This window comes from Stegostoma tigrinum, chromosome 5 (assembly GCF_030684315.1).
Source record: "Stegostoma tigrinum isolate sSteTig4 chromosome 5, sSteTig4.hap1, whole genome shotgun sequence".
In the NCBI taxonomy this organism is placed as follows: Eukaryota; Metazoa; Chordata; class Chondrichthyes; order Orectolobiformes; family Stegostomatidae; genus Stegostoma; species Stegostoma tigrinum.
Genome location: NC_081358.1, coordinates 39714572 through 39737859, shown reverse-complemented (window position 1 = coordinate 39737859; position 23288 = coordinate 39714572). Strand labels below are relative to the sequence as shown.

At 41.4% G+C, this 23288-nt stretch overlaps 2 protein-coding genes across 5 annotated transcripts in view; both read right to left on the bottom strand.

Annotated features, from left to right (window-relative positions):
- The window catches only part of LOC125451665 (zinc finger protein 407-like), a 455235-nt gene extending 436126 nt beyond the window's left edge, over positions 1-19109 (bottom strand). For 2 of the 3 annotated variants that reach the window (XM_048529122.2, XM_059645956.1), the window contains exon 1: positions 19005-19109. The gene's annotated coding sequence lies outside the window, so the exon portion shown is untranslated. Of the gene's footprint in view, positions 1-18948 lie in introns of all 3 variants that reach the window. The other variant, XM_048529124.2, reaches the window with a different exon arrangement.
- Positions 19110-20808: 1699 nt separating this feature from the next.
- The window catches only part of LOC125451667 (cytosolic non-specific dipeptidase), a 30233-nt gene continuing 27753 nt past the window's right edge, over positions 20809-23288 (bottom strand). For both annotated transcript variants that reach the window (XM_048529128.2, XM_048529127.2), the window contains one exon: positions 20809-21767. In XM_048529128.2, the coding sequence (XP_048385085.1) occupies positions 21704-21767 (64 nt within the window). In that variant the 3' untranslated portion in view covers positions 20809-21703. The remainder of the gene's footprint in view (positions 21768-23288) is intronic.

Sequence of the window (23288 nt, the reverse complement as noted above, 5' to 3'; positions counted from 1 at the left end):
AGTTTTCCTGCTCCTCTGATGCTGCCTGGCCTGCTGTGTTCATCCAGCTCCACACCTTGTTATCCCAGACTCCAGCATCGGCAGTTCCTACTATCTCGGAGTCTTAGGCAATGCAATCTATTCACTGTGTCAAACTTCTTTTTTTCCTCCGATTACTGTTGCCTCCTTTACCAACTTGCGTATCTCAATCCTTCCACAGTTAGGACATTTCTTCCTCTTAATCATGAGCAAACTGGTCAGTTATGAATACCTCTATCAAAGCTCCCCTAAACATTCTCAAACACATACAGCCCCAGCTTCTCTCATCGATATACATATAACTTCAGTTCCTCATTCTTGTGAATCAGGTGAAATAATTTCTGAAGATTAATTTAAAATACGTTTATAATGGCTCGTATTGATGAACAGATGACTTTTGAACACAGTTTCTGTTTCTTCGTCTCAAGAGTCAGGCGTTTTTTCTCCATTACAACAGTGACTATATTTCAAAAGTTCTTTTTGGCTGTTAAATACTTTGGGATGTCTCAAGATTGTAAAGGCTTGACTGAAATTCAACTTCAATTTTGAAATGCAACAAGGAAAGTGCACTATGTTTTTATAGGATTCTGTGTCCTTTCTAGACAAATTTCCATATTGATACCTATTGAGGTTCTGTACACACAATCCCTAGCAGGCAAAGCAAAGCTATACAGATGGGAAACAAATGTAATGTGGTCTCAGTGGAGTGGAGTGGTGTGGAGGTATGCCGTGAACATGCCAGTGTCACAGAATAACATGTTTAAAATCCCAGACAATATTACATTTGACACCCTAAATTGCCCTTCTCTGGACACAAAAGGTTGGCTTCGTTTTCCCTCCGCAAATGCTGCCAGACCTGCAGAGTTTCTTGAGCAATTTCTGTATTTGTTTCAGGTTTCCAGCATTCACGGTTCTTGGTTTTATTTGTCACACTAAGCTTGTTACGAGTATACAGAAATTCAAGCTTTAGCAGACTAAGTGACAGCACAGTCTTGCACAGTGTCAGTGTTACAGTGCAGTACATCACTGAACACTGAATGTTGACAAATATGGTACATGCCTGACATCTTGTGGCCAACAATTAGATTTAACATGGCTGACAGCAAAATTCCACTTCAAAATAAATAGAATATAAAGCCACAGCTGAGTATTCTTCAGCAAATTTTATTTATTCTTTCTTGTCCATCTCTAATTGCCCTTGATCTAAATGGCTTACTAGGCCATTTAGGAGGACCATTAAAGTCAACCACTGTGGATCTGGAATCACATATAGGCCAGACCAGGCAAGGATGGCACATTGCCTTCCTTAAGGGACATTATTGAAACAGATGGGGTTTTACAACAATTTCATGGCAACATTTTTCAAATTAGCTCTATACATCAGATTTATTAATTGAATTCAAATTCCATCAATTGCTGTCGGAGGGTTTTGAACCCACATCGCCAGGGCACTAACATGACTTAAGAGAAGGAATTTGAAGCGCAATTTATTTTCTTCTATGTACTGGTTCCATTTTGTAGGAGCAATAGCAAAACTTCAATAAAGGAGGAGCAGCTCTTCTCCCCACCAGTATAAAGTGAGCTCTGACATCATCAATTCTTTTCCTTTTTATTAAAATATGTCTCGAAGCCAGCATGAGCCAAGACAAAGAAAATAAAGAAAATAAAGCAAAGCTGATTGGAGGAGACAGGCAAGAGTGTCTTCCTTCAAACCATTGACTGTCTAAGCTTGTGCCCATTCCAAATGATTTCTATAAAACCCTTGTGATCCCCATGTCCATCAGCTTACCTGTGGTATCTTTCTGTTTAACAAAAAAAAATGCAGTTTTCATGTGAGAAAAGGGTAGTATTTCCAGGTCAGCCACTATTTCTTTACTATCTTGAACACTTAGTTCATCTACTGAATTTAAATACGGAGTGGACAAGAGAGTGCCCACTTTCTTTCCTGAAAGTTTTTCTGTGCTTATTAATAGCACAGATGAGCTTAAGGGGGAAGTTCACTAAGTACAAGGGGATGAAATAAATAGGATACTTGTGAAGATAAGACAGAAAGAGGTGGGATGAAGCTTGCAGGGATCAGAAACACCAGCATAAACCAACTGGGCTGTATGGCAAATAAAATTCAATTCTATATGGTTCTACTTCTTGCTAGCACTTGGCCTACATGCCTACCCAAACTTCAGATTAAGAAATCTATCATCCCAATACTTACTTCTCTTTCTGTTGCTCTAGTTCTAAGATTTAATTCAGATTCAATTAAAAAGTGTAGTGACTGTAACAAGATCAGCCAGGTGGACCTCATAGAACATGACTTCCCTGTTTGGGGCTGTTAATCTAGTCCAATTGGGGAACCAAACTGACAGATAAGAACAGGAGTGGCAGACATCTGTTCACCCTGAGGGAGCTGGATCAGTGTCTAGGACTTTCCACATGTAAATAAAGGGTGACTTGGTGATGAGATACCGGCCTCTGTGGAGTTATTTCAGTGGCAATGAAAGAAAAGCATGTTCCTGAAGAAATTCACTTGCAACAGGCATCTTTGAGTGAGGGCACACATTCTGAGCATCATACTGTTATTTGGGAAGCTTGACTCATTCAATATGGCCAAAGACTGGGCCTAGCATGTAGAAAGAATGCATTATTTTGTCTGGGCAAATGACATTGGGACAGATGAAAACCAAGAGTAATTTTCCTGACAGCTTGCAAGCCTAACTTTCCCTGAGGCACCAGATATGGAAACCTTTCAAGAGATGACGAATTTAGTTAAGGAATAATTATGACCCAAGCTGTTTCAGACACTAATCAGTCTTATTCGACAATTCGAGAACCAGGGAAATCCATATCAGATTTTTGACGAGTTTAAGATAACTGGCAGAGGCATTGACTTTGATTTAATCCCGAGACTGTTTGCTATGTGGGATTAATGACATTACAATGCAAAAGCATCTACAAGCTGAAGCCCAGCTAGACTTTAAACACACACAACTGGCATTATCATTGAAAAATGCAGCAAATAGAGCATGAGTTGCAGGGCATTCTGATGGAAGTGGGCACCCTTACCAGTCCAATCGAGCTTTGGGGGAATGCCGCTTGACTAAAGACAACTGCATAGCCTCACTCGGGCCATATCGTGAATAGAGGGACTCTACATCAGCCCACAGCAGAAGCCCAAAACAAAACTACGCCTTGGCCAAATGGTTAACGTTTTCTTCAGGATTCAAGCCATTGCAGTTGCTGCCACTATGCAGACTCGAGATAGCAAGAGAGTCCCACTATACCTTAATTAAATAAGAGAATTATAGACCAGCATCCTGAAAGTACACACCCTGAAATGTCCACCAACATCTCATTTGGAATAGCCAAATTGCTTAGCAACATCCAAAACAGAACAAATCAAAATAAATGTCTAGTTAAATGGAGGTCAAAACCAGCATGGCCATTTCAGCATTCGCTGAACCAGTCTTTAACAAAATTCACTCTGAACTCCAACCCTTAAATTGTGCAAGTCCTCAGCTAGACTGAAAACCTATACCAAGAACCTTTACAGATTAAACTTCAGTTCTGGTTTTTCATGAGAAGCAACTGACTCAGTTACCCAAGCTCGATAGGTAAATCTTTCTCAACCAGTTTTTACTCTGAATTGGCTCAATACTTTTTGATTAGAAAATGGCTGTTTGAATGAAGTCATCATTAAATATCCGGAAGCTTTTCAGGAAGATCTCGGGACTATCAAAAGAGCCAAGGCCTCTTTCCATGTTTACCAGGAAGCATATCCATGATTCTGCAAGGCCTGCACAGGACCATTTGCCTTACAGGCAGAAGTCACGGGAAAAAAAATCAAAAGGCTGGAAAACAAAGGAATCGTCAAACCAGTCCAATGTGTAAAATGGGCAGGGCCAGTTGTGCCTCTTGCGAAGCCCAAATGGGTTGGTTTGCCTTTATGGGGATCCTGAACAAATGGTAACCAGCTTTTTGCAGCTGGATAAATACCCAGTCATCCACTTTGAGGATATATACGTAAAGCTGGCAAGGGAAGCTGTCCTTCACAAAGCTGGACATGAACCATGCATACTTACAATTGCAGTTAGATGAGGATTCCCAGAAGTATGCTACAATTAATAACCATGAGGGTTTGTACCAATGTAAGAGACTGCATTTAGAGTATCATCAGCACTTTTTCAGCAGATGATGGTGAACATTTTACAAGATCTACCCCAGGTGTCCATTTATCTAAATGATATGCTAATAACAGGGAAGACCAATAAGAAGCACTTAAAGAATTTGGCCAAGTCCTTAGATGTTTCTCCCAAACAGGCACATGCCTAAGAAGGGAAAATGTCCATTCCAGACACCCCAAGTAGGCCACAAGAGTGTGTCACATCCATTGGAAGATAAAGTGGGGCAATCAAAAGGTGCGCCTGACTCCTACATCTGTAGAAGCTTAGGTCTTTCCTTGGGTTGATGACTTAGTGCAGAAAGTTAATACATAACCTGGCCTCCATCCTGGCTGCTATTTACCACCCTGCCTATTTCTGACTACTCCCTTCCCTTCCTCAACAATTCCGTTTCCATTTCTGGGGATAGACTGGCCACTAAAATTCACTATAAATCCACCAACTCCCACAGCTACCTAGACCATACATCCTCGCACCCGGCTTCCTGTAAAGACTCCATTCCGTTCTCCTTGTTCTTGTCTTCATCGAATATGTTCAGACAAGGCCAACGTTGACAAGGGAGCCTCCAAAATGTCTATCTTCCTCCTCAACTGAGGATTTCCCAGCACCATTGTCAACAGGGCCCTCAACCGAGTCTAACCCATCTCCCGCACTTCTGCCCTCAGCCCTCCCTTCCCTCCTACAACAGCTATAGGGTTCCCCTTGTCTTTACCCTCCATCCCACATCCAGCAAAACATCAGACACCATTTCCGTCACATCCAGTAAGATGTCACCACCAGACACATATTCCACGACCCATCCACCACGCCATTCTCTCCAGGACATGATGGTCCACTCCGTCTACTCCCCCAACACCACCCCTCCTCCCACTTCACAGCCCTTCCCATGCTACCGGTGAAGGCTCAACACCTGCCCTTTTACCTCCGCACTCCCCAGTATCCAAGGGCCCAAACACACCTTCCAGGTGAAGCAGCACTTCGTCTGCACTTCCCAGAATCCAGTCGACTACATTCGACTCACAATGGTCTCCACATGGGGAAACAAAGCATAGACTGGGTGACCACCTTGCAGAATATCTATATTCTGCTCACAAAAAAATACTCTGAGCTACCAGTTGCCTGCCGCTTTAACACACCACCCTGTTCCCTAGCCATCATCTGTGTCTCAGGCTTGCTGCAGTGCTCCAGCAAAGCTCAGCACAAGCTGGAAGACAAACACCCCATTTTCCAATTGAGGACCCTGCAGCCCTCCAGACTCAATATCAAGTTCAATAATTTTGGGGCCTAAAAACTTTCCAATGTCCTAGTCCCCCAGCCCACATACCAGGCCTTGTTATCACAAAGCCTGCCATTATTCACGACCTATTGTTAGTCACTAACAGTCCCCATCAATAGCTATTCACCCTCCCAGCCAGATTGTTATCAACTCCTTTGCCTATCCAACTACTCTTCGTCCTCTTTGTCTCTATCTTTTATCCCATTGTTTACTCCCTCCCAATTTTCTGGATATAAGCCAATGTTTCTCTAGCTACCACCAGTTCTCACGAAATGTCACCGGACCCAACATGTTAACTCTGTTATCTTCACAACTGCTGCCAGACCTGGTCAGCTTTTCCAGCAACTTCTGTTTCTGTTCTAGACATACTGCACTCGGTCCTCGGCACATAACAGCGCAGTACAGGCCCTTATTCAGATTATAAATAGTTGAGGTCGAAATATTGATCACTATAACACCACACCCATTACAATCTGCCAACCAGAAAATTACCCATTTCGTTCTATTCTGTTTCAATCCATGCTAATATCTCCAGATACTGTGAACACTGAATTTGCAAACACCTCTAACATGGCACCTGACTGAATAATTTTTAATAATCCAAAAATATCATGTTCTCTGGTATCCGCCCTGCCAGTTACAGCTTTCATACAATAGGATATGAAATAACCTGCAAGTAAATCAATACAATTAACATTTTTTAAAAATGTTATACTGCCCAAGATCATATTGTTCCAAACTCAAAATGCTCACAAATCAGCACTTCTAATACAGATAATAAAAATGTGAGGCTGGATGAACACAGCAGGCCCAGCAGCATCTCAGGAGCATAAAAGCTGACGTTTCTGGCCTAGACCCTTCATCAGAGAGGGGGATGGGTTCAGGGTTCTGGAATAAATAGGGAGAGAGGGGGAGGCGGGCCGAAGATGGAGAGAAAAGAAGATAGGTGGAGAGGAGAGTATAGGTGGGGAGGTAGGGAGGGGATAGGTCAGTCCAGGGAAGACGGACAGGTCAAGGAGGTGGGATGAGGTTAGTAGGTAGGAGATGGGGGTGCAGCTTGGGGTGGGAGGAAGGGATGGGTGAGAGGAAGAACAGGTTAGGGAGGCAGAGACAGGCTGAACTGGTTTTGGGATGCAGTGGGTGGAGGGGAAGAGCTGGGCTGGTTGTGTGGTGCAGTGGGGGGAGGGGACGAACTGGGCTGGTTTTGGGATGCGGTGGGGGAAGGGGAGATTTTGAAGCTGGTGAAGTCCACATTGATACCATAGGGCTGCAGGGTTCCCAAGCGGAATATATGAGTTGCTGTTCCTGCAACTTTCGGGTGGCATCATTCGACCCCACCACCCAAGACATTTTTCCATCCCCAACCTTGTCTGCTTTCCGGAGAGACCACGCTCTCCGTGACTCCCTTGTTCGCTCCACACTGCCCTCCAACCCCGCCACACCCGGCACCTTCCCCTGCCACCGCAGGAAATGCTACACTTGCCCCCACACCTCCTCCCTCACCCCTATCCCAGGCCCCAAGATGATTTTCCATATTAAGCAGAGGTTCACCTACACATCTGCCAATATGGTATACTGTATCCACTGTACCCGGTGTGGCTTCCTCCACATTGGGGAAACCAAGCGGAGGCTTGGGGACCGCTTTGCAGAACACCTCCACTCGGTTCGCAATAAACAACTGCACCTCCCAGTCACGAACCATTTCCACTCCCCCTCCCATTCTTTAGATGACATGTCCATCATGGGCCTCCTGCAGTGCCACAATGATGCCACCCGAAGGTTGCAGTAACAGCAATTCATATTCCGCTTGGGAACCCTGCAGCCCTATGGTATCAATGTGGACTTCACCAGCTTCAAAATCTCCCCTTCCCCCACTGCATCCCAAAACCAGCCCAGTCCGTCCCTTCCCCACACTGCACTCCATAACCAGCCCAGCTCTTCCCCTCCACCCACTGCATCCCAAAACCAGTCCAGCCTGTCTCTGCCTCCCTAACCTGTTCTTCCTCTCACCCATCCCTTCCTCTCCCGCCCAGCCGCACCCCGATCTCCTACCTACTAACCTCATCCCACCTCCTTGACCTGACCGTCTTCCCTGGACTGACCTATCCCCTCCCCACCTATACTCTCCTCTCCACCTACTTTCTTTTCTCTCCATCTTCGGTCCACCACCCCCTCTCTCCCTATTTATTCCAGAACTCTCACCCCATCCCCCTCTCTGATGGAGGGTCTAGGCCCGAAACGTCAGCTTTTGTGCTCCTGAGATGCTGCTGGGCCTGCTGTGTTCATCCAGCCTCACATTTTTTATTATCTTGGATTCTCCAGCATCTGCAGTTCCCATTATCACTTCTAATACAGAGCAGTCTTAGGGCTGCTGATGAATATATAATTTTGCTATGATTAATCAAGTTTGTAATACCAATTATCCTCTTCATAGATCGCGGATAATCTTCAACAATAACTGTCTTTGTACAACTAAAAAAGTTGCCAAGACAACCAGTCTGAGCAGAAAATAAGCAAGGCGACTCAAATTTATCATACTATTACAGCTGCTTATAATTCATATTTCAATTTGTTTGATACTTCCTGAGATTTGATTCCAAAAAGATACCACCCTGCTTAAATCCTTTAGGGCCCGAATCCCATTTCCACTACTAGCCTGAACCCACATTTTTAAAGGTTTTTTTTTTAAATCATTTATGGAATATGGGGATCGCTGGCTAAGCCAGCATTTATTGCCCAACTTAATTGTTATTGAGAAAGTGATAGTGAGCTGCGTTCTTAAACCAATACAGTCCATGGAGGTGTAGTGCAGCCACAGTGCAGTTCAGGAGGGAGTTCCAAAATTTTGACCTAACAATAGTGAAGGAATAGTGCCACAGTTCCAAATCAGGATGCTGTGCATCTTGGACAGATATTTGCAGATGGGGATATTTCCTAACATTTACATAATAAGAACAAGGAAGAGTAGGCCATCCGGCCCCTTGAGCCTGCCCTGCCATTCAATAACATCATGGCTGATTTTTTTTGAGGCTCAGCTCCACTTACTTGCCCACACACCATAACCTTTAATTCATTTGCTGCCCTCGTTCCTCTAAATGATAGAGTCGTTGAATTTGGAAGGTGCTGTCATAAGACAATTAGTGAGATGTTACAGTACATCTTGAAGATGGTACAAAGTTCTGCCAGAGTGAATATTCAAGGAGTTAAATGATGTGAAAAAACACACAGGTTGCTTCATCCTGGATGATGTCAAGCCTCTTGCACGTTGTTGGGCCTGCCCACATCTAGCCAAGTGGGGAGTATTCCATCATTCCTCGTTTGTTCTGTGTATATGGTATTGAGGAGCCGAAGTGACTTATCACAGAATTCCTGGCCCCCAACCTACCCCTATAGCCACAGTGCTTACATGGCTGATCTAGTTCAATTTCTGATTAATGGTTGTGCCCAGAATGTTGACAGTAGAGGATTCAGTAATGGTAACGGCATTGCATGTCAAGATACTTGGGTTCTCTCGTTAGAAACAGTAATTTCCTGGCACTTGTCTGGTGTGAATACTACTTTCTACATCAACCCAAGTCTGAATATTGTCCAGGTCTTGTTATATTTGAACAGAGACTGTTTCAGTATCTGACGTGTAATGAATGGTGCTCAATATTGTGCAATCATCAGCTAACACCCCACCTCTGACCTTATAATGGAAGGAAAGTTACTGATGAACCAATTGAAAATGGTTAGGCCAATGACGCTACTCTGATGAGCTCCTGGAGCAATGTCCAGCAGCTAAGATGATCAACCCGAAACAATCACAACCATCTTCTTTTTGCTAATATGACTTCTACCAGCAGTGAGTTTATCCCAGATTCCTATAGTTCCAATTTTGCTAGGGCTCCTTGACACCATACTTGGCAAACGTTATCTTGAAGTCAAAGTCAGTCACCCTCATATCCACTCCAGTTCAGTTCTTTTGGTCATGTTTGTTCGAAGGCTGTAATGAGGCTGGGGCAGAGTCAGCTTGGCTGAAGTCAAAGTAAGCATCACTGAATAAATCATTATTAAGTGCTGTTTGTTTAGCACCATCAGCGACACCCTCCATTACTTTGAGAATAGACTGATGGGGTGGAAATTTGCTGCATTAGCTGCATTAGATCATACTGATTTGCATAGACAAGTTACCCAGGCAATTCTCCACAGTGCGAGGCAAATGCCCTGACATAGTTGTATAGAAACAGCTTGTCTAAAGGTGCAGCTAGTTCTACAGCTTAAGTCTTTGGTACTTTTTTTTCTGGAATGTCGTCAGGACCCTTGGTCTTTACAGTAAATCAGTGCCTTGAAAAGTTTCTCAGTGTCACATGGAGTAAATTGAATTGGCTCAAGGCTAGGATCTGTGATGCAGGGAAACTCAGTAGAAAACCAAGCTGAATAATCCACTCAGCATCTCTGGGTGAAGATGCTTTCAAATGCTCCAGCTTTATCTTTTGTTCTGAAATGCTAACCTTTCCCAACACTGAGGATGGGGTATTTGTGGAGCCTCCTCTTACAGTGAGTTGTTTAATATTCCATCACTTTCATGCTACTAAGAGAAAACTTTCACATAGAGGGTACAGTGCATACGGAATGGACTGCCAGCTGAAATGGTAGATGAGGTACAGCTAGAGCATTTAAAAGGCATTTGGAATCGGAAAGGTTTAGAAGGATAAAGGGCCAAATACAGGCAACTGGGACTAGTTAAGGTTGGAAAATCTGGTCAATGGGAGTGAGTTGGACCAAAGGATCTATATCTGTCTTTACTACCACATGGAGCACACCTACACAGCTGAGATCTCACCTGTTGATTGCCGAATCACTTATCGCATGCTGCTTATGCTGGTTTTTGCACACAAGTAGTCCTGTTTCTCAGCTTCACTTGATTGACACATTTTTAGGTATGCCTGGGTGCTGCTTCATGTGTGCCCTCCTGTATTCTTCATCGAAACAGGGTTGATCGCCTGACTTAGCTGCAATGGTTGAGTGGGGTAATATAGCAGGTCATGAAGTTAGATTGCGATTGAATAGCACAGCACTCAGGCTTGAGTTGCAAGATCTATTCAATATCTATCCCATTCAGCAAGGTGCAAGTTGCCATACAACATGTTGATGGGTGTCGTAATTGTGGTCACACTTACAGATACCAACATGGATAGCAGCAGCTGCAAAAGGCGTGGATAGGGTTAAAAACTTCTTCCCTCATGTTGACACAGGCCCCGTCCAGCAGCTTTGTCCTTTAGCACTCAGCCAGCTAAATCAACAATGTTGCTGCCAAGCCACATTTGACGATGATGATTATTGAAGCCCTCCACCCAGAGTACATTCTGTGTCTTGGCCATCCTCAGCGTGCACTACACCCCCACCCACCCCCTGCCAAGCAATGTACAACACTCAATTGATTCATCAGCCAGGGTGTGGGCACGCCCCCAGAACCACCCCAAAACAGCTGAAGGCAAATCTGCCGATGGCAGAATAATTACAATCATGGATATGCAAGAATATTCTGATAAAAAAAGAGGTTCTGTCCTGAAATGTTAACTCTATTTTTCAACAAAGACTACCTGAACATTTAGATATTCACAGCATTCTGTTTTCATTTCAGAATTCTAACAGCCTTTACTTGAGCTCAAGTACTATGTTGATTGTGCTAATATTTCATTACATTTAAGTAACAATTTGATTCATTCTTGAAATAGCTGCAGTGACTCTTTTCAACTTCATCAATTCACATTAATATTAAACAAAGGTCTCAAAGCTGATGAGAAAAGCATTTGAATGCAATTTGCAAAGGTCTCATCAAGTATAAACCATTCATTAGCAGAGATTTAAAAATCCTGGTGCTGAGAGCACACAACTCGTCAACTTTAGCTTAGTCCAATCTTCAATGTTTGAATTGTGAATCACCAATCAAATAAACTTGCTTAAATCACATTGATTCTTCTGCTTCCAATTCATACATGGAAGCCAAGATAGAATATATTTTTTCTGTCAGTGGGAAAAGTGAGCTGATCAAGCCCAAGCTCTGGAATTCATTCCATACACATCTCTGTCTCACTTTCCCCTTTTAAGATCCTTCATAAAACCTACATCTGACAGAATTTTAAGTCATCTGATATAGTATTTGTTCATGTAGGTCAGTGTCATTGCTTCACAAGCATCATAAAACATCCTGGGATGTTTTATTAAATATATTAAAGGCATTATATGAATACAAGTTATTGATGTAATTAGGTCAAAAACAATATTTATTCCAGTGAAAATTGATTGGTTACAAATAATTTAATAAAATTCAGCTTTATTATTCCCAAAAATATTGATGCTAATTTTATGTTATGTTTGATTATAGTGACACAGATCATTCAAAGAGCAATAAAAATGCATGGAAAACAAAGATTTGATACCAAAAGTCAGTATAGCTCACATGTAGTTTCTTTACCTGAATCAGAGAACTTGCATTTATATGGCTCATATTGTGATCTCAGGACATCAAGGCATATCAATGCCAAGTCTGCATTTCTGACATTAGGTCCTACTCAAATGTAGCAAAATCAACCATCTTGTGTATAGCAAGTTCCTAAAAGCCATTAGACAAATAAAGAAGACAATCATTTCTAGTGATGTTGGTTAAGAAAATTATGTTGACCCAGTATGCTAGAAAAATCCTCTTATTCTTCTTTGAATAGTACTGACAGACAATTTACAAACTTAGTCTAGAAGATACAAATCACATGTGGACCGATATGGATATTTCAGCTATTTTCACACTGGATTTACCTCAAATAATAGATAGTGAGTGGGGGGTAAAGGACTAGACACGCTGACTGCTTTCCCAACAATGAAAAGTACAGCACAGGAATAAGCCCTTCAGCCCTCCAAGCCTGTGTGAATCATCATGCCCTAACTAATCTAAAAACAAACCTTCTGACCTTATTTGGTCCATATTCACCTATTCCCTCCCTACTCATGTAACCATCCAGGTGCCTCAAATGTCACCAACATGCCTGCTTCTACCACCTTTTCTGGCAGTATGTTCCAGGGTCCTACCACTGTGTGAAAAACCTCCTTCGCACATCTCCCTTAAACTTTCCCCATCTCACCTTGAGCCTGTGCCCCCTTGTCATCGAAGCTTCAACCCTAGGAAAAAGCTTTGACTATCCACCCTAAGCATGCCTCTCATAATTTTGTAGACATCAATCAGGTCTCCTCTCAGCTGCTGTTCTTCCAGTGAAAACAATCCTAGTCTTTTTAACTTTTCCTCATAACCAATGCCCTTGATATCAGGAAACATCCTCGTGAACCTACTCCGTACTCTTTCCAAACCTTCTAAGTCCTTCTAGCAGTGTAACTTAGCTTAACCTCAAGCAAACTATTTAAAAGGGTTAAAAAAAATAAAGAAGTTAGGAATTTTTAAATCACACAAGGTGGCTAAGTAACCAGTACTCTCACTTTTGGGTCAAAAGATCCCATCCTTCAAGCTTGTTCCAGAACTTAAGTCCACTGTCTACACCAACTCACATAGCGGCAGAACAGAAGTCACGCTGCACTGTCAGAGATGCAATATCTCAGATGAACATTAAAATGTTTCCCCTCTTATAAAAGACGCCTTGCCACTTCTGCCACTAATCTGAAGAAGAATAGGAACCAATATTTAAGCTTTCAAACAACACCAGAGAAGATTATCTGCTATTTAATCATACTGCGTTTATGGTACTTTACTCCACATCATCCTCTATTAAAACAGTGACATATTTCAAAAATAATTTACTTAGCCATGAAAGACTTTAAGATGTCACAATTTTTTTTTACAGTCTCTATTTTATGTCAAACTTTTACAGCAACATTTAAAATAGAAAATTTCTTCCTTATACTATATTAGAAATATCAGATATGTAAATTAAATCTTCTGTCTACTCCATTCTCTTTCTTACTGCTCAAGTTTTCTTTCTAGCATCACTCATTCAGAAAATATTCTGAATTTTGCAGTCATTGCTAATTTTCAAAAAAAATGTGTAGATACAAACTGTACAATGTTTACCACATGCTTCCCACTTGTCACTTCCTTTGACTTATTCTATGACTACTAAAGAAACTAAATTTGACACATGGGCTGATGTTGCAGTTTAACAATCAATTGTTTGAAACTCAACAGTTTCTAGACATTTGGAAAAATGGTGAAATTAATTTCAAACTCTAACACGTTGAATAACGAAGATTATGCATTTGAGCGGGAATTTTTAACTGGGCTGGCGAAGTTACACAATACTTTTCAAAAAGAAAGTGCTACAACTAGTGTCAGAGATGGGATAAAGATGATTGTATAAATCTCCCCACAATCTCTCAAAGTTCATACTGCCACAAGAGAACCTAAGAATGATTTTGTATGCACTCAATTTTAATTGTCTAACTTTCCTCTACTCACAGCATGTTTCCAGTAATAATCAACCAGTTTTAGTTTGGATATTACTATGGTTTCAGTCATGAGTTCTGTTTGCAGCAGTTCAATGAGACTCATTTTCAAATCGGCTCTAAACAGCATGTTTTGCCATTCAAGTAAATTAATTCTGCCATAAAATGCACTGTGTGTTGAATCCATCACAAACCCTGTCCCGCTTCCAACTCATTACCTACAGCAGTGTCAATGCACACACCTTCTCTAAACAAGTTTATGAGACGGTGGTCAAAGAATTTCAACAATGGTACAACCTTGAATTCGGACATCAATAGTGACAGAATTATCTTTCTGCCCAAGTATAACTTATTTAGCAACCTGATCCAGCAAGTAGCAGTCTCAACTCAGAATGAGAGAGGTTTAAATCTTGGTCCAGAGAATTGAGCACAAAATTAAATTGACGCTCTCAAAACAGTACTGCAGGAATGCTGCATTGTCAATGCTGTCATCTTTCGGATGAGGCGATAAACCAAGGCCTCACCATCTTCCCACGTGGTTATAATAGATCCTGTAGCACCCATTCAAAAAAAAAAGCATAGCATTCTTTCCAACATCCTGACTGATATTTCTTCATTAATCAAAATCATTAGAAACAGATTATTTGGTTATCCATTGCAGTTTTTGGGAACTTGCACTATGCAACTTGGCTGCATCATTTCCTGACTTGAAACAACAACTACATTTAAAAGGTATTTCACTGGTTATACAGTACTTTGGAATGTCCTGCATATCGTGCCTTTTCCAAATACAAATATAATTAATTATTGTACTGACACACTGACCTTTTATTTGTGAAACCTTCCCTTCAGAATGCAATACAATGACATACTGATGCCGATGGGAATCTAACGTCTTAGCCAAGGTTTTGATCATTTTATGTAGCACATTGTCAAATTTGTCTGATTTACGACACTGAAGCACCTTGACTCATTTCTATAACATAGAGAGATGCTACAGAAATGCAAGTTGTTGTTGTTGGTTAAGTTTAATGTCAAAGGTTACATGGCAACCAAAGCTACCTTAGAGTGTTCTATGGCTGAGCATTATGCGGCTGTAGCCTTAACTTCAGATTTCAACAAGGGTGAAGTTAGTGTATGTGTCGTGCTTCACATTGCTTCCTTCCCCCATCGAAAACAGATAGTTTCATGGATATACAGGCAACAGTTTTACCCACAATGAATGTCATAGTGATATATTCTACAGATATGTAATCTTCAAAAGTGTGGCATGAATAAAAATAGAGAAAATGTACATCAATGCATTACATTCCTAATAGCCATATATTACATAGACTCAAAGTCAATTCTTTTGCTGTGCCAAAATTACCCTTCTACCCCTACCAAGTGACCGTGATCCAGACTAAACGAGAAGGATCAAACAGGCTGTGACTGTTTCATCTTTTAAAACAAAAAGAAAATCTGAGACACCTGATTGGGATTTTAAAACTGCAAAAGCTTTTGACAAAGTTTCTAAGAAAAGATATTTCCACATGTACATGGCGTCTAAAACTACACATCATTAAGATAATCAGTAATGAATTCATTATGAAATCCAGGAGAAAGATCTTTCCCAAAGTACCATAAAAAGGTAGTTCAGGCAAACAAGGTTGACATATTCAAAGCAAAGTTCAGAAACTTGTAGTAGTAAGGAGGAGCAGAACTCAAAACATTGATACCCTAAACTCACTGTAAAGGCCTGAATGTTAGTAGTGAAAATTTGAATGAGATATTTAAATACAAAATATAAATTTTAATACCATATATTATACTTTTCAATTTCTTTCCCTGCAATCTCCAGGATTGGATTCGCAGAACAGCTTGTTTTTTCTTGCTATTTAATCATGGAAATGAGGACATCCCTGACAAGGCTAGCACTTATTGCAAAACAACAGTTATGGAACAAGCACATTACTGAGAGTTAGGAGTCACATGTAGACCCAGACTAGGTATAAAGAGCATACGTTTTTCCCTAAAGAACATCAGTGAACTAGATGAGTTTTTATAGCAAATGGTTGCAATGATCACCTTTAGGACAACCTTTTATTCAATTCAAACTTCACCATCTGCAATGGTGGGATTCAAACCTATCTACCCAGAACATTGACCTGTAATTCTGAATTACTAGTTCTTTACAAAAGAAACCACATTCCAAGATTCAAGATAACCACTCAAAATTGTTTAACAAGACTGGCCATTTTGATATCAGATTCAATGCATCAAAAAAAGGTATCAAATAACTGAAGAACTAATGGCTCTGACGAAACCTCATGTTTCACAATGTGCATCCAGGGATCCAACCTTTGTTTCAATTGTTTGAGCACCTGGACCCTTCAACTGCAAAAAAAATCTTGAAATGCTCTTCCAAAATACTGTTTTATTTCTGTCGCATAATCATCTGAAAATAAACAAGTGCAAATTCTGCAACATTTATTTCAGCTTTTAGTTTTATGCAACTAACATTCAGAACAAACGTTTCTATAAATTCTACATTCAACTAGGAAAAAAACCTGAAATTGATGGCTTTATATTGATGGTTCTACTGTGTCTCATAAATATTAAGGTAAAACTTGGGTAGCTGATGTCTTTTTAAAAAGGTCTTTTCACAAAAATAATGTTTCTATCAGCACAAGGGATTCAAACTTTCAGAAAAAGAAAAACTAGAAGACAATTCATTTGTAGGTCGCACATGCAGGATTTTTGAAAATGTTTTCCCCCACTGCATTTTCACATTTCTACATGTGCAAGCTAAATAACAGCACAGGAGGCTGCTTTTTGGTTGACTGCTTCTTTGCTAGTTTTTTTTAAAAAGCAAAAGTAACCCAAATACTATCATTCACCTGATCCATACCCAGGCTAACCTCTACATGCAAATATTTATCAAATTCCCATATGAAAGTTACTACTGAACCTACTTCCATCAGATAGTATACTCATATTATAACATAAGACACTAAAAAAAATGCTAAAGCATCCCAAAACCAGCCACTTCCCCCACCGCATCCCAAAACCAGCCCAGTTCGTCCCCTCCCCCCACTGCACCACACAACCAGCCCAGCTCTTCCCCTCCACCCACTGCATCCCAAAACCAGCCCAACCTGTCTCTGCCTCCCTAACCTGTTCTTCCTCTCACCCATCCCTTCCTCCCACCGCAAGCCGCACCTCCATCTCCTACCTACTAACCTCATCCCACCTCCTTGACCTGTCCGTCTTCCCTGGGCTGACCTATCCCCTCCCTACTTCCCCACCTATACTCTCCTCTCCACCTATCTTCTTTTCTCTCCATCTTCGGTCCACCTCCCCCTCTCTCCCTATTTATTCCAGAACCCTCACCCCATCCCCCCCCCCTCTGATGAAGGGTCTAGGCCCGAAACGTCAGCTTTTGTGCTCCTGGAATGCTGCTGGGCCTGCTGTGTTCATCCAGCCTCACATTTTATTATTATGCTAATTATCTAAACTCAGTTTAGTCTCGTCACCAAATCTACCAACAGACAGTTTCTCAATTTACCAATCTGGATCTGTATCATTTACACAAACTTATTTTGATTTTATGTGCTACAAGAACACCACTGTGAACTTCTCTAATCTCATCACATAATTTAAGTCATACAGCTCCACTTATTTTTATCCTCCAAACAGATTCTGGACACATTGTTCATAAGAAGGTTACAATTCCAACAAACTAGGTGATGACATGTTACTTGAAAAGCTCAGCAGGTCTGGCAGCATCTGCAAGGAAAAAAATCCGAGTTAACGTTTCAGGTCCTATGACCCTTCCTCACAACAGCAGCTTCTGTTTTTTGTTCCTGATTTACAGCATCCACAGTTCTTTTGTTTTTTATTTAGATGATGATTCATACTTTGGTTTTGTTGAAGGTTATTCACACTGTCAGTTCCCACACTTCAAATTCCAAATCTTGGAAGTCTGTTTCTTCCTTCAAACTTACATCCTCACATCACACTAATTTTAAGAGTATCCTGGAGGGAATTAAGGTTCTGTAAAAACAAAGGCACCTCCCAACACTCTCAAAGACTTTTCAGAAGTGTGCTTATTAACTAAGCTGCCAAACCTCCTAGAAAGTTCCAGTGATAATGGGAACTGCAGATGCTGGAGAATCCAAGATAACAAAGTGTGGAGCTGGATGAACACATCTGCAGTTCCCATTATCACTCCTAGAAAGTCCCAACAGCTTTTAACAATGCAGCATAAGTGATATTAATACTGCAAATTTTAAGCTAGCTTTATTGTTTAAGAGAAACAGCTGTTAATTACATTCAAAAATTGCCAGAGAAAAACTGCTCCACTTTAAGCAATGTAAACAATAGTTTCAATAACTAGCGACAATAATTCAAGAAAAAGACAACAACGTGGTTTTATGTGAAAGATTATGTTCATTGACACAATATCATCTCGAATATACTGCACTCAGAATATTTTCTCCGATATCGAATACTTTGTACGAATAAATGTATAAAAGGCTGATGAACATCAATACACTTCTTTAAAATATAAGTATTCATTTGCGGCAGTTGCAAGGCTGTATCTTATCAGTGATCAACCTAAGAATTACTCCTTCTCCTAAGATGCTGCTTGGCCTGCTGTGTTCATTCAGCTCTAGAACTTGTTATCTCGGATTCTCCAGTATCTGCAGTTCCTATTACACGTACTTCCTCATGTTGACTCTCGCTCTGCTAACTTCTCTTACCCATTAGGCAGAAGGCATTCTGACGCTCAGGCGAGTGGCAGGGAACAAAACCAATCAAAATTTAACACTACAAACCCCACCCCCCCCGGCTGAGGGGCGGCCAATCAACAGCGGGGGAAGGTGGCACCAGCCGCCTCGGACCTCGCCCACAGTACGAGGCCGATCGTATCAACTGCCACTCGCTCGGCCGTTGAAACGACGGCAGCGCGGAGGCCCAAAAAGCCTCGGGAGAGCACTACCCGCCGCCTCTCTACTTCGGCACCCCACAAAAACGAAACGCGGAGCCTACAGTGCTCCTACCCACCTCCGTAGCCCAACGAGTCGACCGGGATACGGGATCGTGTCGTTAGTCGGACGTACCTGTACGCGAAAATGAAGCGACCGTTCACCGTGTACTTAGACACAAATGGCCTGCCGTAGCAGCAAGTCGGCGTCGCTGAGAATGAGGCTGGCGGTGGAAGTCACGTGATACTCTGGGCGCCACGTGACCGAGTGCACGTGTCCCTAATGTTTCCCGAAAGAATTGCAGATGCTACAAATCCGGAACGAAAGCCGGAAGCTGCTGGAAAAGATTTAGTAGGTGTGGGGTAGCATCTGTGGAGAAAAAGAAATCAGAGTTAACGTTTCTGAGGAAACGTTAACTCTGATATTTTCTTTATAAATGCTGCCAAGCTTTCCCAGCAACTTTATGTTTTTGTTCCTTGAGTTTGCATTCTGCTGCCAGAGTTCCAAATAGTCAGTGGCCATTCTCTGGGCGGAGCAACTATAGCAAAGTTTTAACTTGCAGTTCATTGCAATCCGTTGCAAATTATAACAATATAATTGTTGTAGTTTAGCAAATTTATTATATATGAAACCTGACCAGGAGCCCAGGCTTTAAATATGGCACCAAGACGGAGTTAGGGAGGGATAGGTCAGTCCAGGGAGGACGGGCAGATCAAGGGGGCAGGATGAGGTTACTAGGTAGGAAATGGAGGTGCAGCTTGAGGTGGGAGGAGGGGATAGGTGAGAGGAAGAACAGATTAGGCAGGCGGGGACGAGCTGGGCTGGTTTTGGGATGCAGTGGGAAGGGGAGATTTTGAAGCTGGTGAAATCCACATTGATACTATTGGGCTGCAGGGTTCCCAAGCGGAATATGAGTTGCTGTTCCTGCAAGCTACAGGTGGCATCATTATGGCACTGCAGGAGGCCCAGGATGGATATGTCGTCTAAGGAATAGGAGGGGGAGTTGAAATGTTTTGCGACTGGGAGATGCAGTTGCAGGAACAGCAACTCGTATTCCGCTTGGGAACCCTGCATTCCAATGGTACAATGTGGATTTCACCAGCTTCAAAATCTCCCCTCCTCCCCCCTCCGCATCCCAAAACCAGCCTAGCTCGTCCCCGCCTGCCTAACTTGTTCTTCCTCTCACCTATTCCCTCCTCCCACCTCAAGCCGCACTTCCATTTCCAACCTACTAACCTCATCCTGCCCCTTTGACCTGTCCATCCTCCCTGAACTGACCTATCCCTCCTTATCTCTGCACCCATATTCTCCTCTCCACCTATCTTCTCCTCTATCCATGTTTGGTCCATTTCCCCTTCTCTACCTATTTATCTCAGAATCCTCTCCCCATCCCCCTTTTCTGATGAAGGGACTAGGCCCGAAATGTCAGCTTTTGTGCTCCTAAGATGCTGCTTGGCCTGCTGTGTTCATTCAGCTCCACACTTTGTTATCTCAGATTCTCCAACATCCGCAGGTCCCATTATGTTGACCGAACCTAGATTGCAATATTGAATATTTTGCCCCTTGAATTGGGCTTGAACCCTTCAGAAGAATGTGCTACCCCCTGAACCACAGCTGACAATGAGATAAGAGATAACGCTGTGGGAGCTGGAGAAAGACAGCATTCCAGGCAGCATTAGAGCAGAAAAGGTGGTGTTTTGAGTTGGGACCTTTCTTCAGTTAGGTCAACATTCCTGCTCCTCTGATGCTGCTTGGCCTGCTGCGTTCCTCCAGTTCCACACTGTTATCTCTGACTCCAGCATCTGCAGTTCTTACTATTTCTGACAATGAGATAAGGTATTTCATTGTTGCGGTAGTCACCAAGGGTGCAATAACAATAAGGTTTGAGCAATCTTTCGGTGTAAGCCAACAAGAAAGTGAAGAAAACAATTTTCTGAGATCATTGGTGATTTGTGTTTTATTTTGATGAAATCTTCAAGCACTTTGATCATGGTGACATGTCACATTTATAAAGCTGTTCTTACACAGAATATGACTGCACTGTGATTCAGTTATTTTATTCTTTAATCAACATTTAAGCAGAGAGTACTGCCCCATACAGGATCAGACAGCACAAAACTAGCCCATTATCCCAGGATATCTTTTTAAAAGAACTATTCAATTAGAGCTATTTTCCTTTGTCTTGCCCTGTAATCATGCAATGTCATTTTTTTTCAAAAAATTATCAAGTTCTCTTTTGAAAATTACTGTTGAATCCACTTTTGCCATCATTTCAGGCATTGCATTGTCGACTTGATGACACTCTTCACATAATAAGTCATCACCAGGTGAGCAATAATTGGATTTTTGACTCTGCATTCTGAAGGTGATCAAAATACCACAGAGGTAAATAGAATAGAACACCAGCAAACTTAGTATCCACTAGTCCAGCCCAGGGGATTGATTAAATGTTTAAAATAAATGGATTAACATTAATACAGAAAGGGAAAAAAAAAGATTTGTGTTCATAAATTCAATTCTTGTTGTGTAGTTGTAAAGCTTATGAATAATAGACCCCTGCAAGGCTAAAATATTACAAATTAAAATGTATTAACATGATTCACAAACTTATTGCCCATTACATTTGAAAAGATGCAACAGACAAGATTTTCATGATTAACATTTGGAGGAACAACTTTGCATACATACAATTTCAATTCCTGATAGCCTTTTTTTTAAGAAGTTCTAAACTATCTTTCGTTCTCATTTCATGTCACTTTACTACAAATCACAAAATGACTGACTAATTGCAGCAAAACGAATATACCCATATATAATGATGTGGACCATTCCTCTTAAAGCTGTGAAATCTCAGTTATAAATGCTGCAAACAACTTTGTCCCATTTATGTAGATTTCCCTAAGAAAAAAGACAAAAGAACATTTAATTACAAACAGAATTTAGGTGATTAAGTGAATATCCTAACTGCCATTCATTCAGCATCCCTGTGACTGCAGACTTACATTGCTCCTGGCCTGGTATTGCCAGGAATTTAAAATTCTCATTCTTGTTTTCAAATCCCTCTATCACCTCACCCCTTCGGAGCTCTGTAACCTCCAGCCTGACAATTGTTTGCATTCCACCCTATTCTGGTCTCTTGAACATCCCTGATTTTCATTGTACCACCATCTGCCAGGAAAGGAATCACCTGCATTCTAAATTCCTCTATGCTCACGCTCTGTAAAGGGATGTTGATAGTTCTGCGGATGCTAGTATCTGATGTATCACATCAGCATCATGAAATGTAAAATTAGCTCCAATTTGATTGTTCAGTTTAGAGAACCATCTTGAAATTAAGACAGGTCAAGCAAATTTGTTCAATTACCTATCCCGTTAAAAGGAGAACTAAAAAAATCCAAAAGATCCTATTTCTCAGGATGGATTTATATAGTTTGTTAAATATTTAACATCAACCTATGGAAATATTCTATTAAGATTGGTCCCCATTGATAGGAAATACGAGAGAGACAAAAAAAGAGACATTTATTTACAGCCAAATATGCACTTCATTGAAGTGTAATCACTGTTGTAGGAAAAGTAGCAACTGAATTACACACAGCAAGTTCACACAAAGAGCATTATGATAATGATCAAATGAGCTTCTTTCAGTGAAATCAGTTGAGGGATATTGGTTAGTACATCTGGGATAACTCCCCTGATCTTATTTTAATGGTGTTGTAGGATATTTTGCATCTATGTGAAAGGATGGATCTGGAAAATTTACCTCTTAACAGTTCAGCTCTTCCTCATGGCCACAGTGGAAAATCAACTTAGTTTAGGTGGTCAAGCATTTGGAGCAGAATTCGAATCCCTTCTGACTCAAAGGCAAGTGTGCTACCCACTGACTCACAGTTTAACCATCTAACCTGCCATACAAGGGCTGGAGATCACAATCAGTAACAATGCCTGGGTTTGTTGGAATCAACTCCCAGGGCAATTTCATAGAATCATAGCATCATACAGCATGAGACCAATTCGTCCATGCCAACCAGATTTCTGAAACTGAGCTAGTCCCAACTTACATGGCTAACATACTGCATGAGCTTCAATCAAATGATTATGTTTCAAAGTCAAAGGGGACCAGTCATCAGTGAAATGAGGGTAACTATGCTCATTAAGGAGATACTGCCACACTCAGTCAAGGAGCTCATCCACTAGTGTCAGCATCTGTACAGACAGAGGATTGGATTTCAGGGTTGTGATTTTTATTCTTGTCGCATCATTTAAGGTTTATTAATTTTTCATTAAAATAATTGATTCAAAACACAAAACAAAGGTAAAATTGCCACTCCCCAACATCTGATTTAAAGAGGATTTAATTCCAAATAAAGAGGACAGCACAGAGGGAGACCATCTTGCTGAGTTATCTCTTCAAAAGAG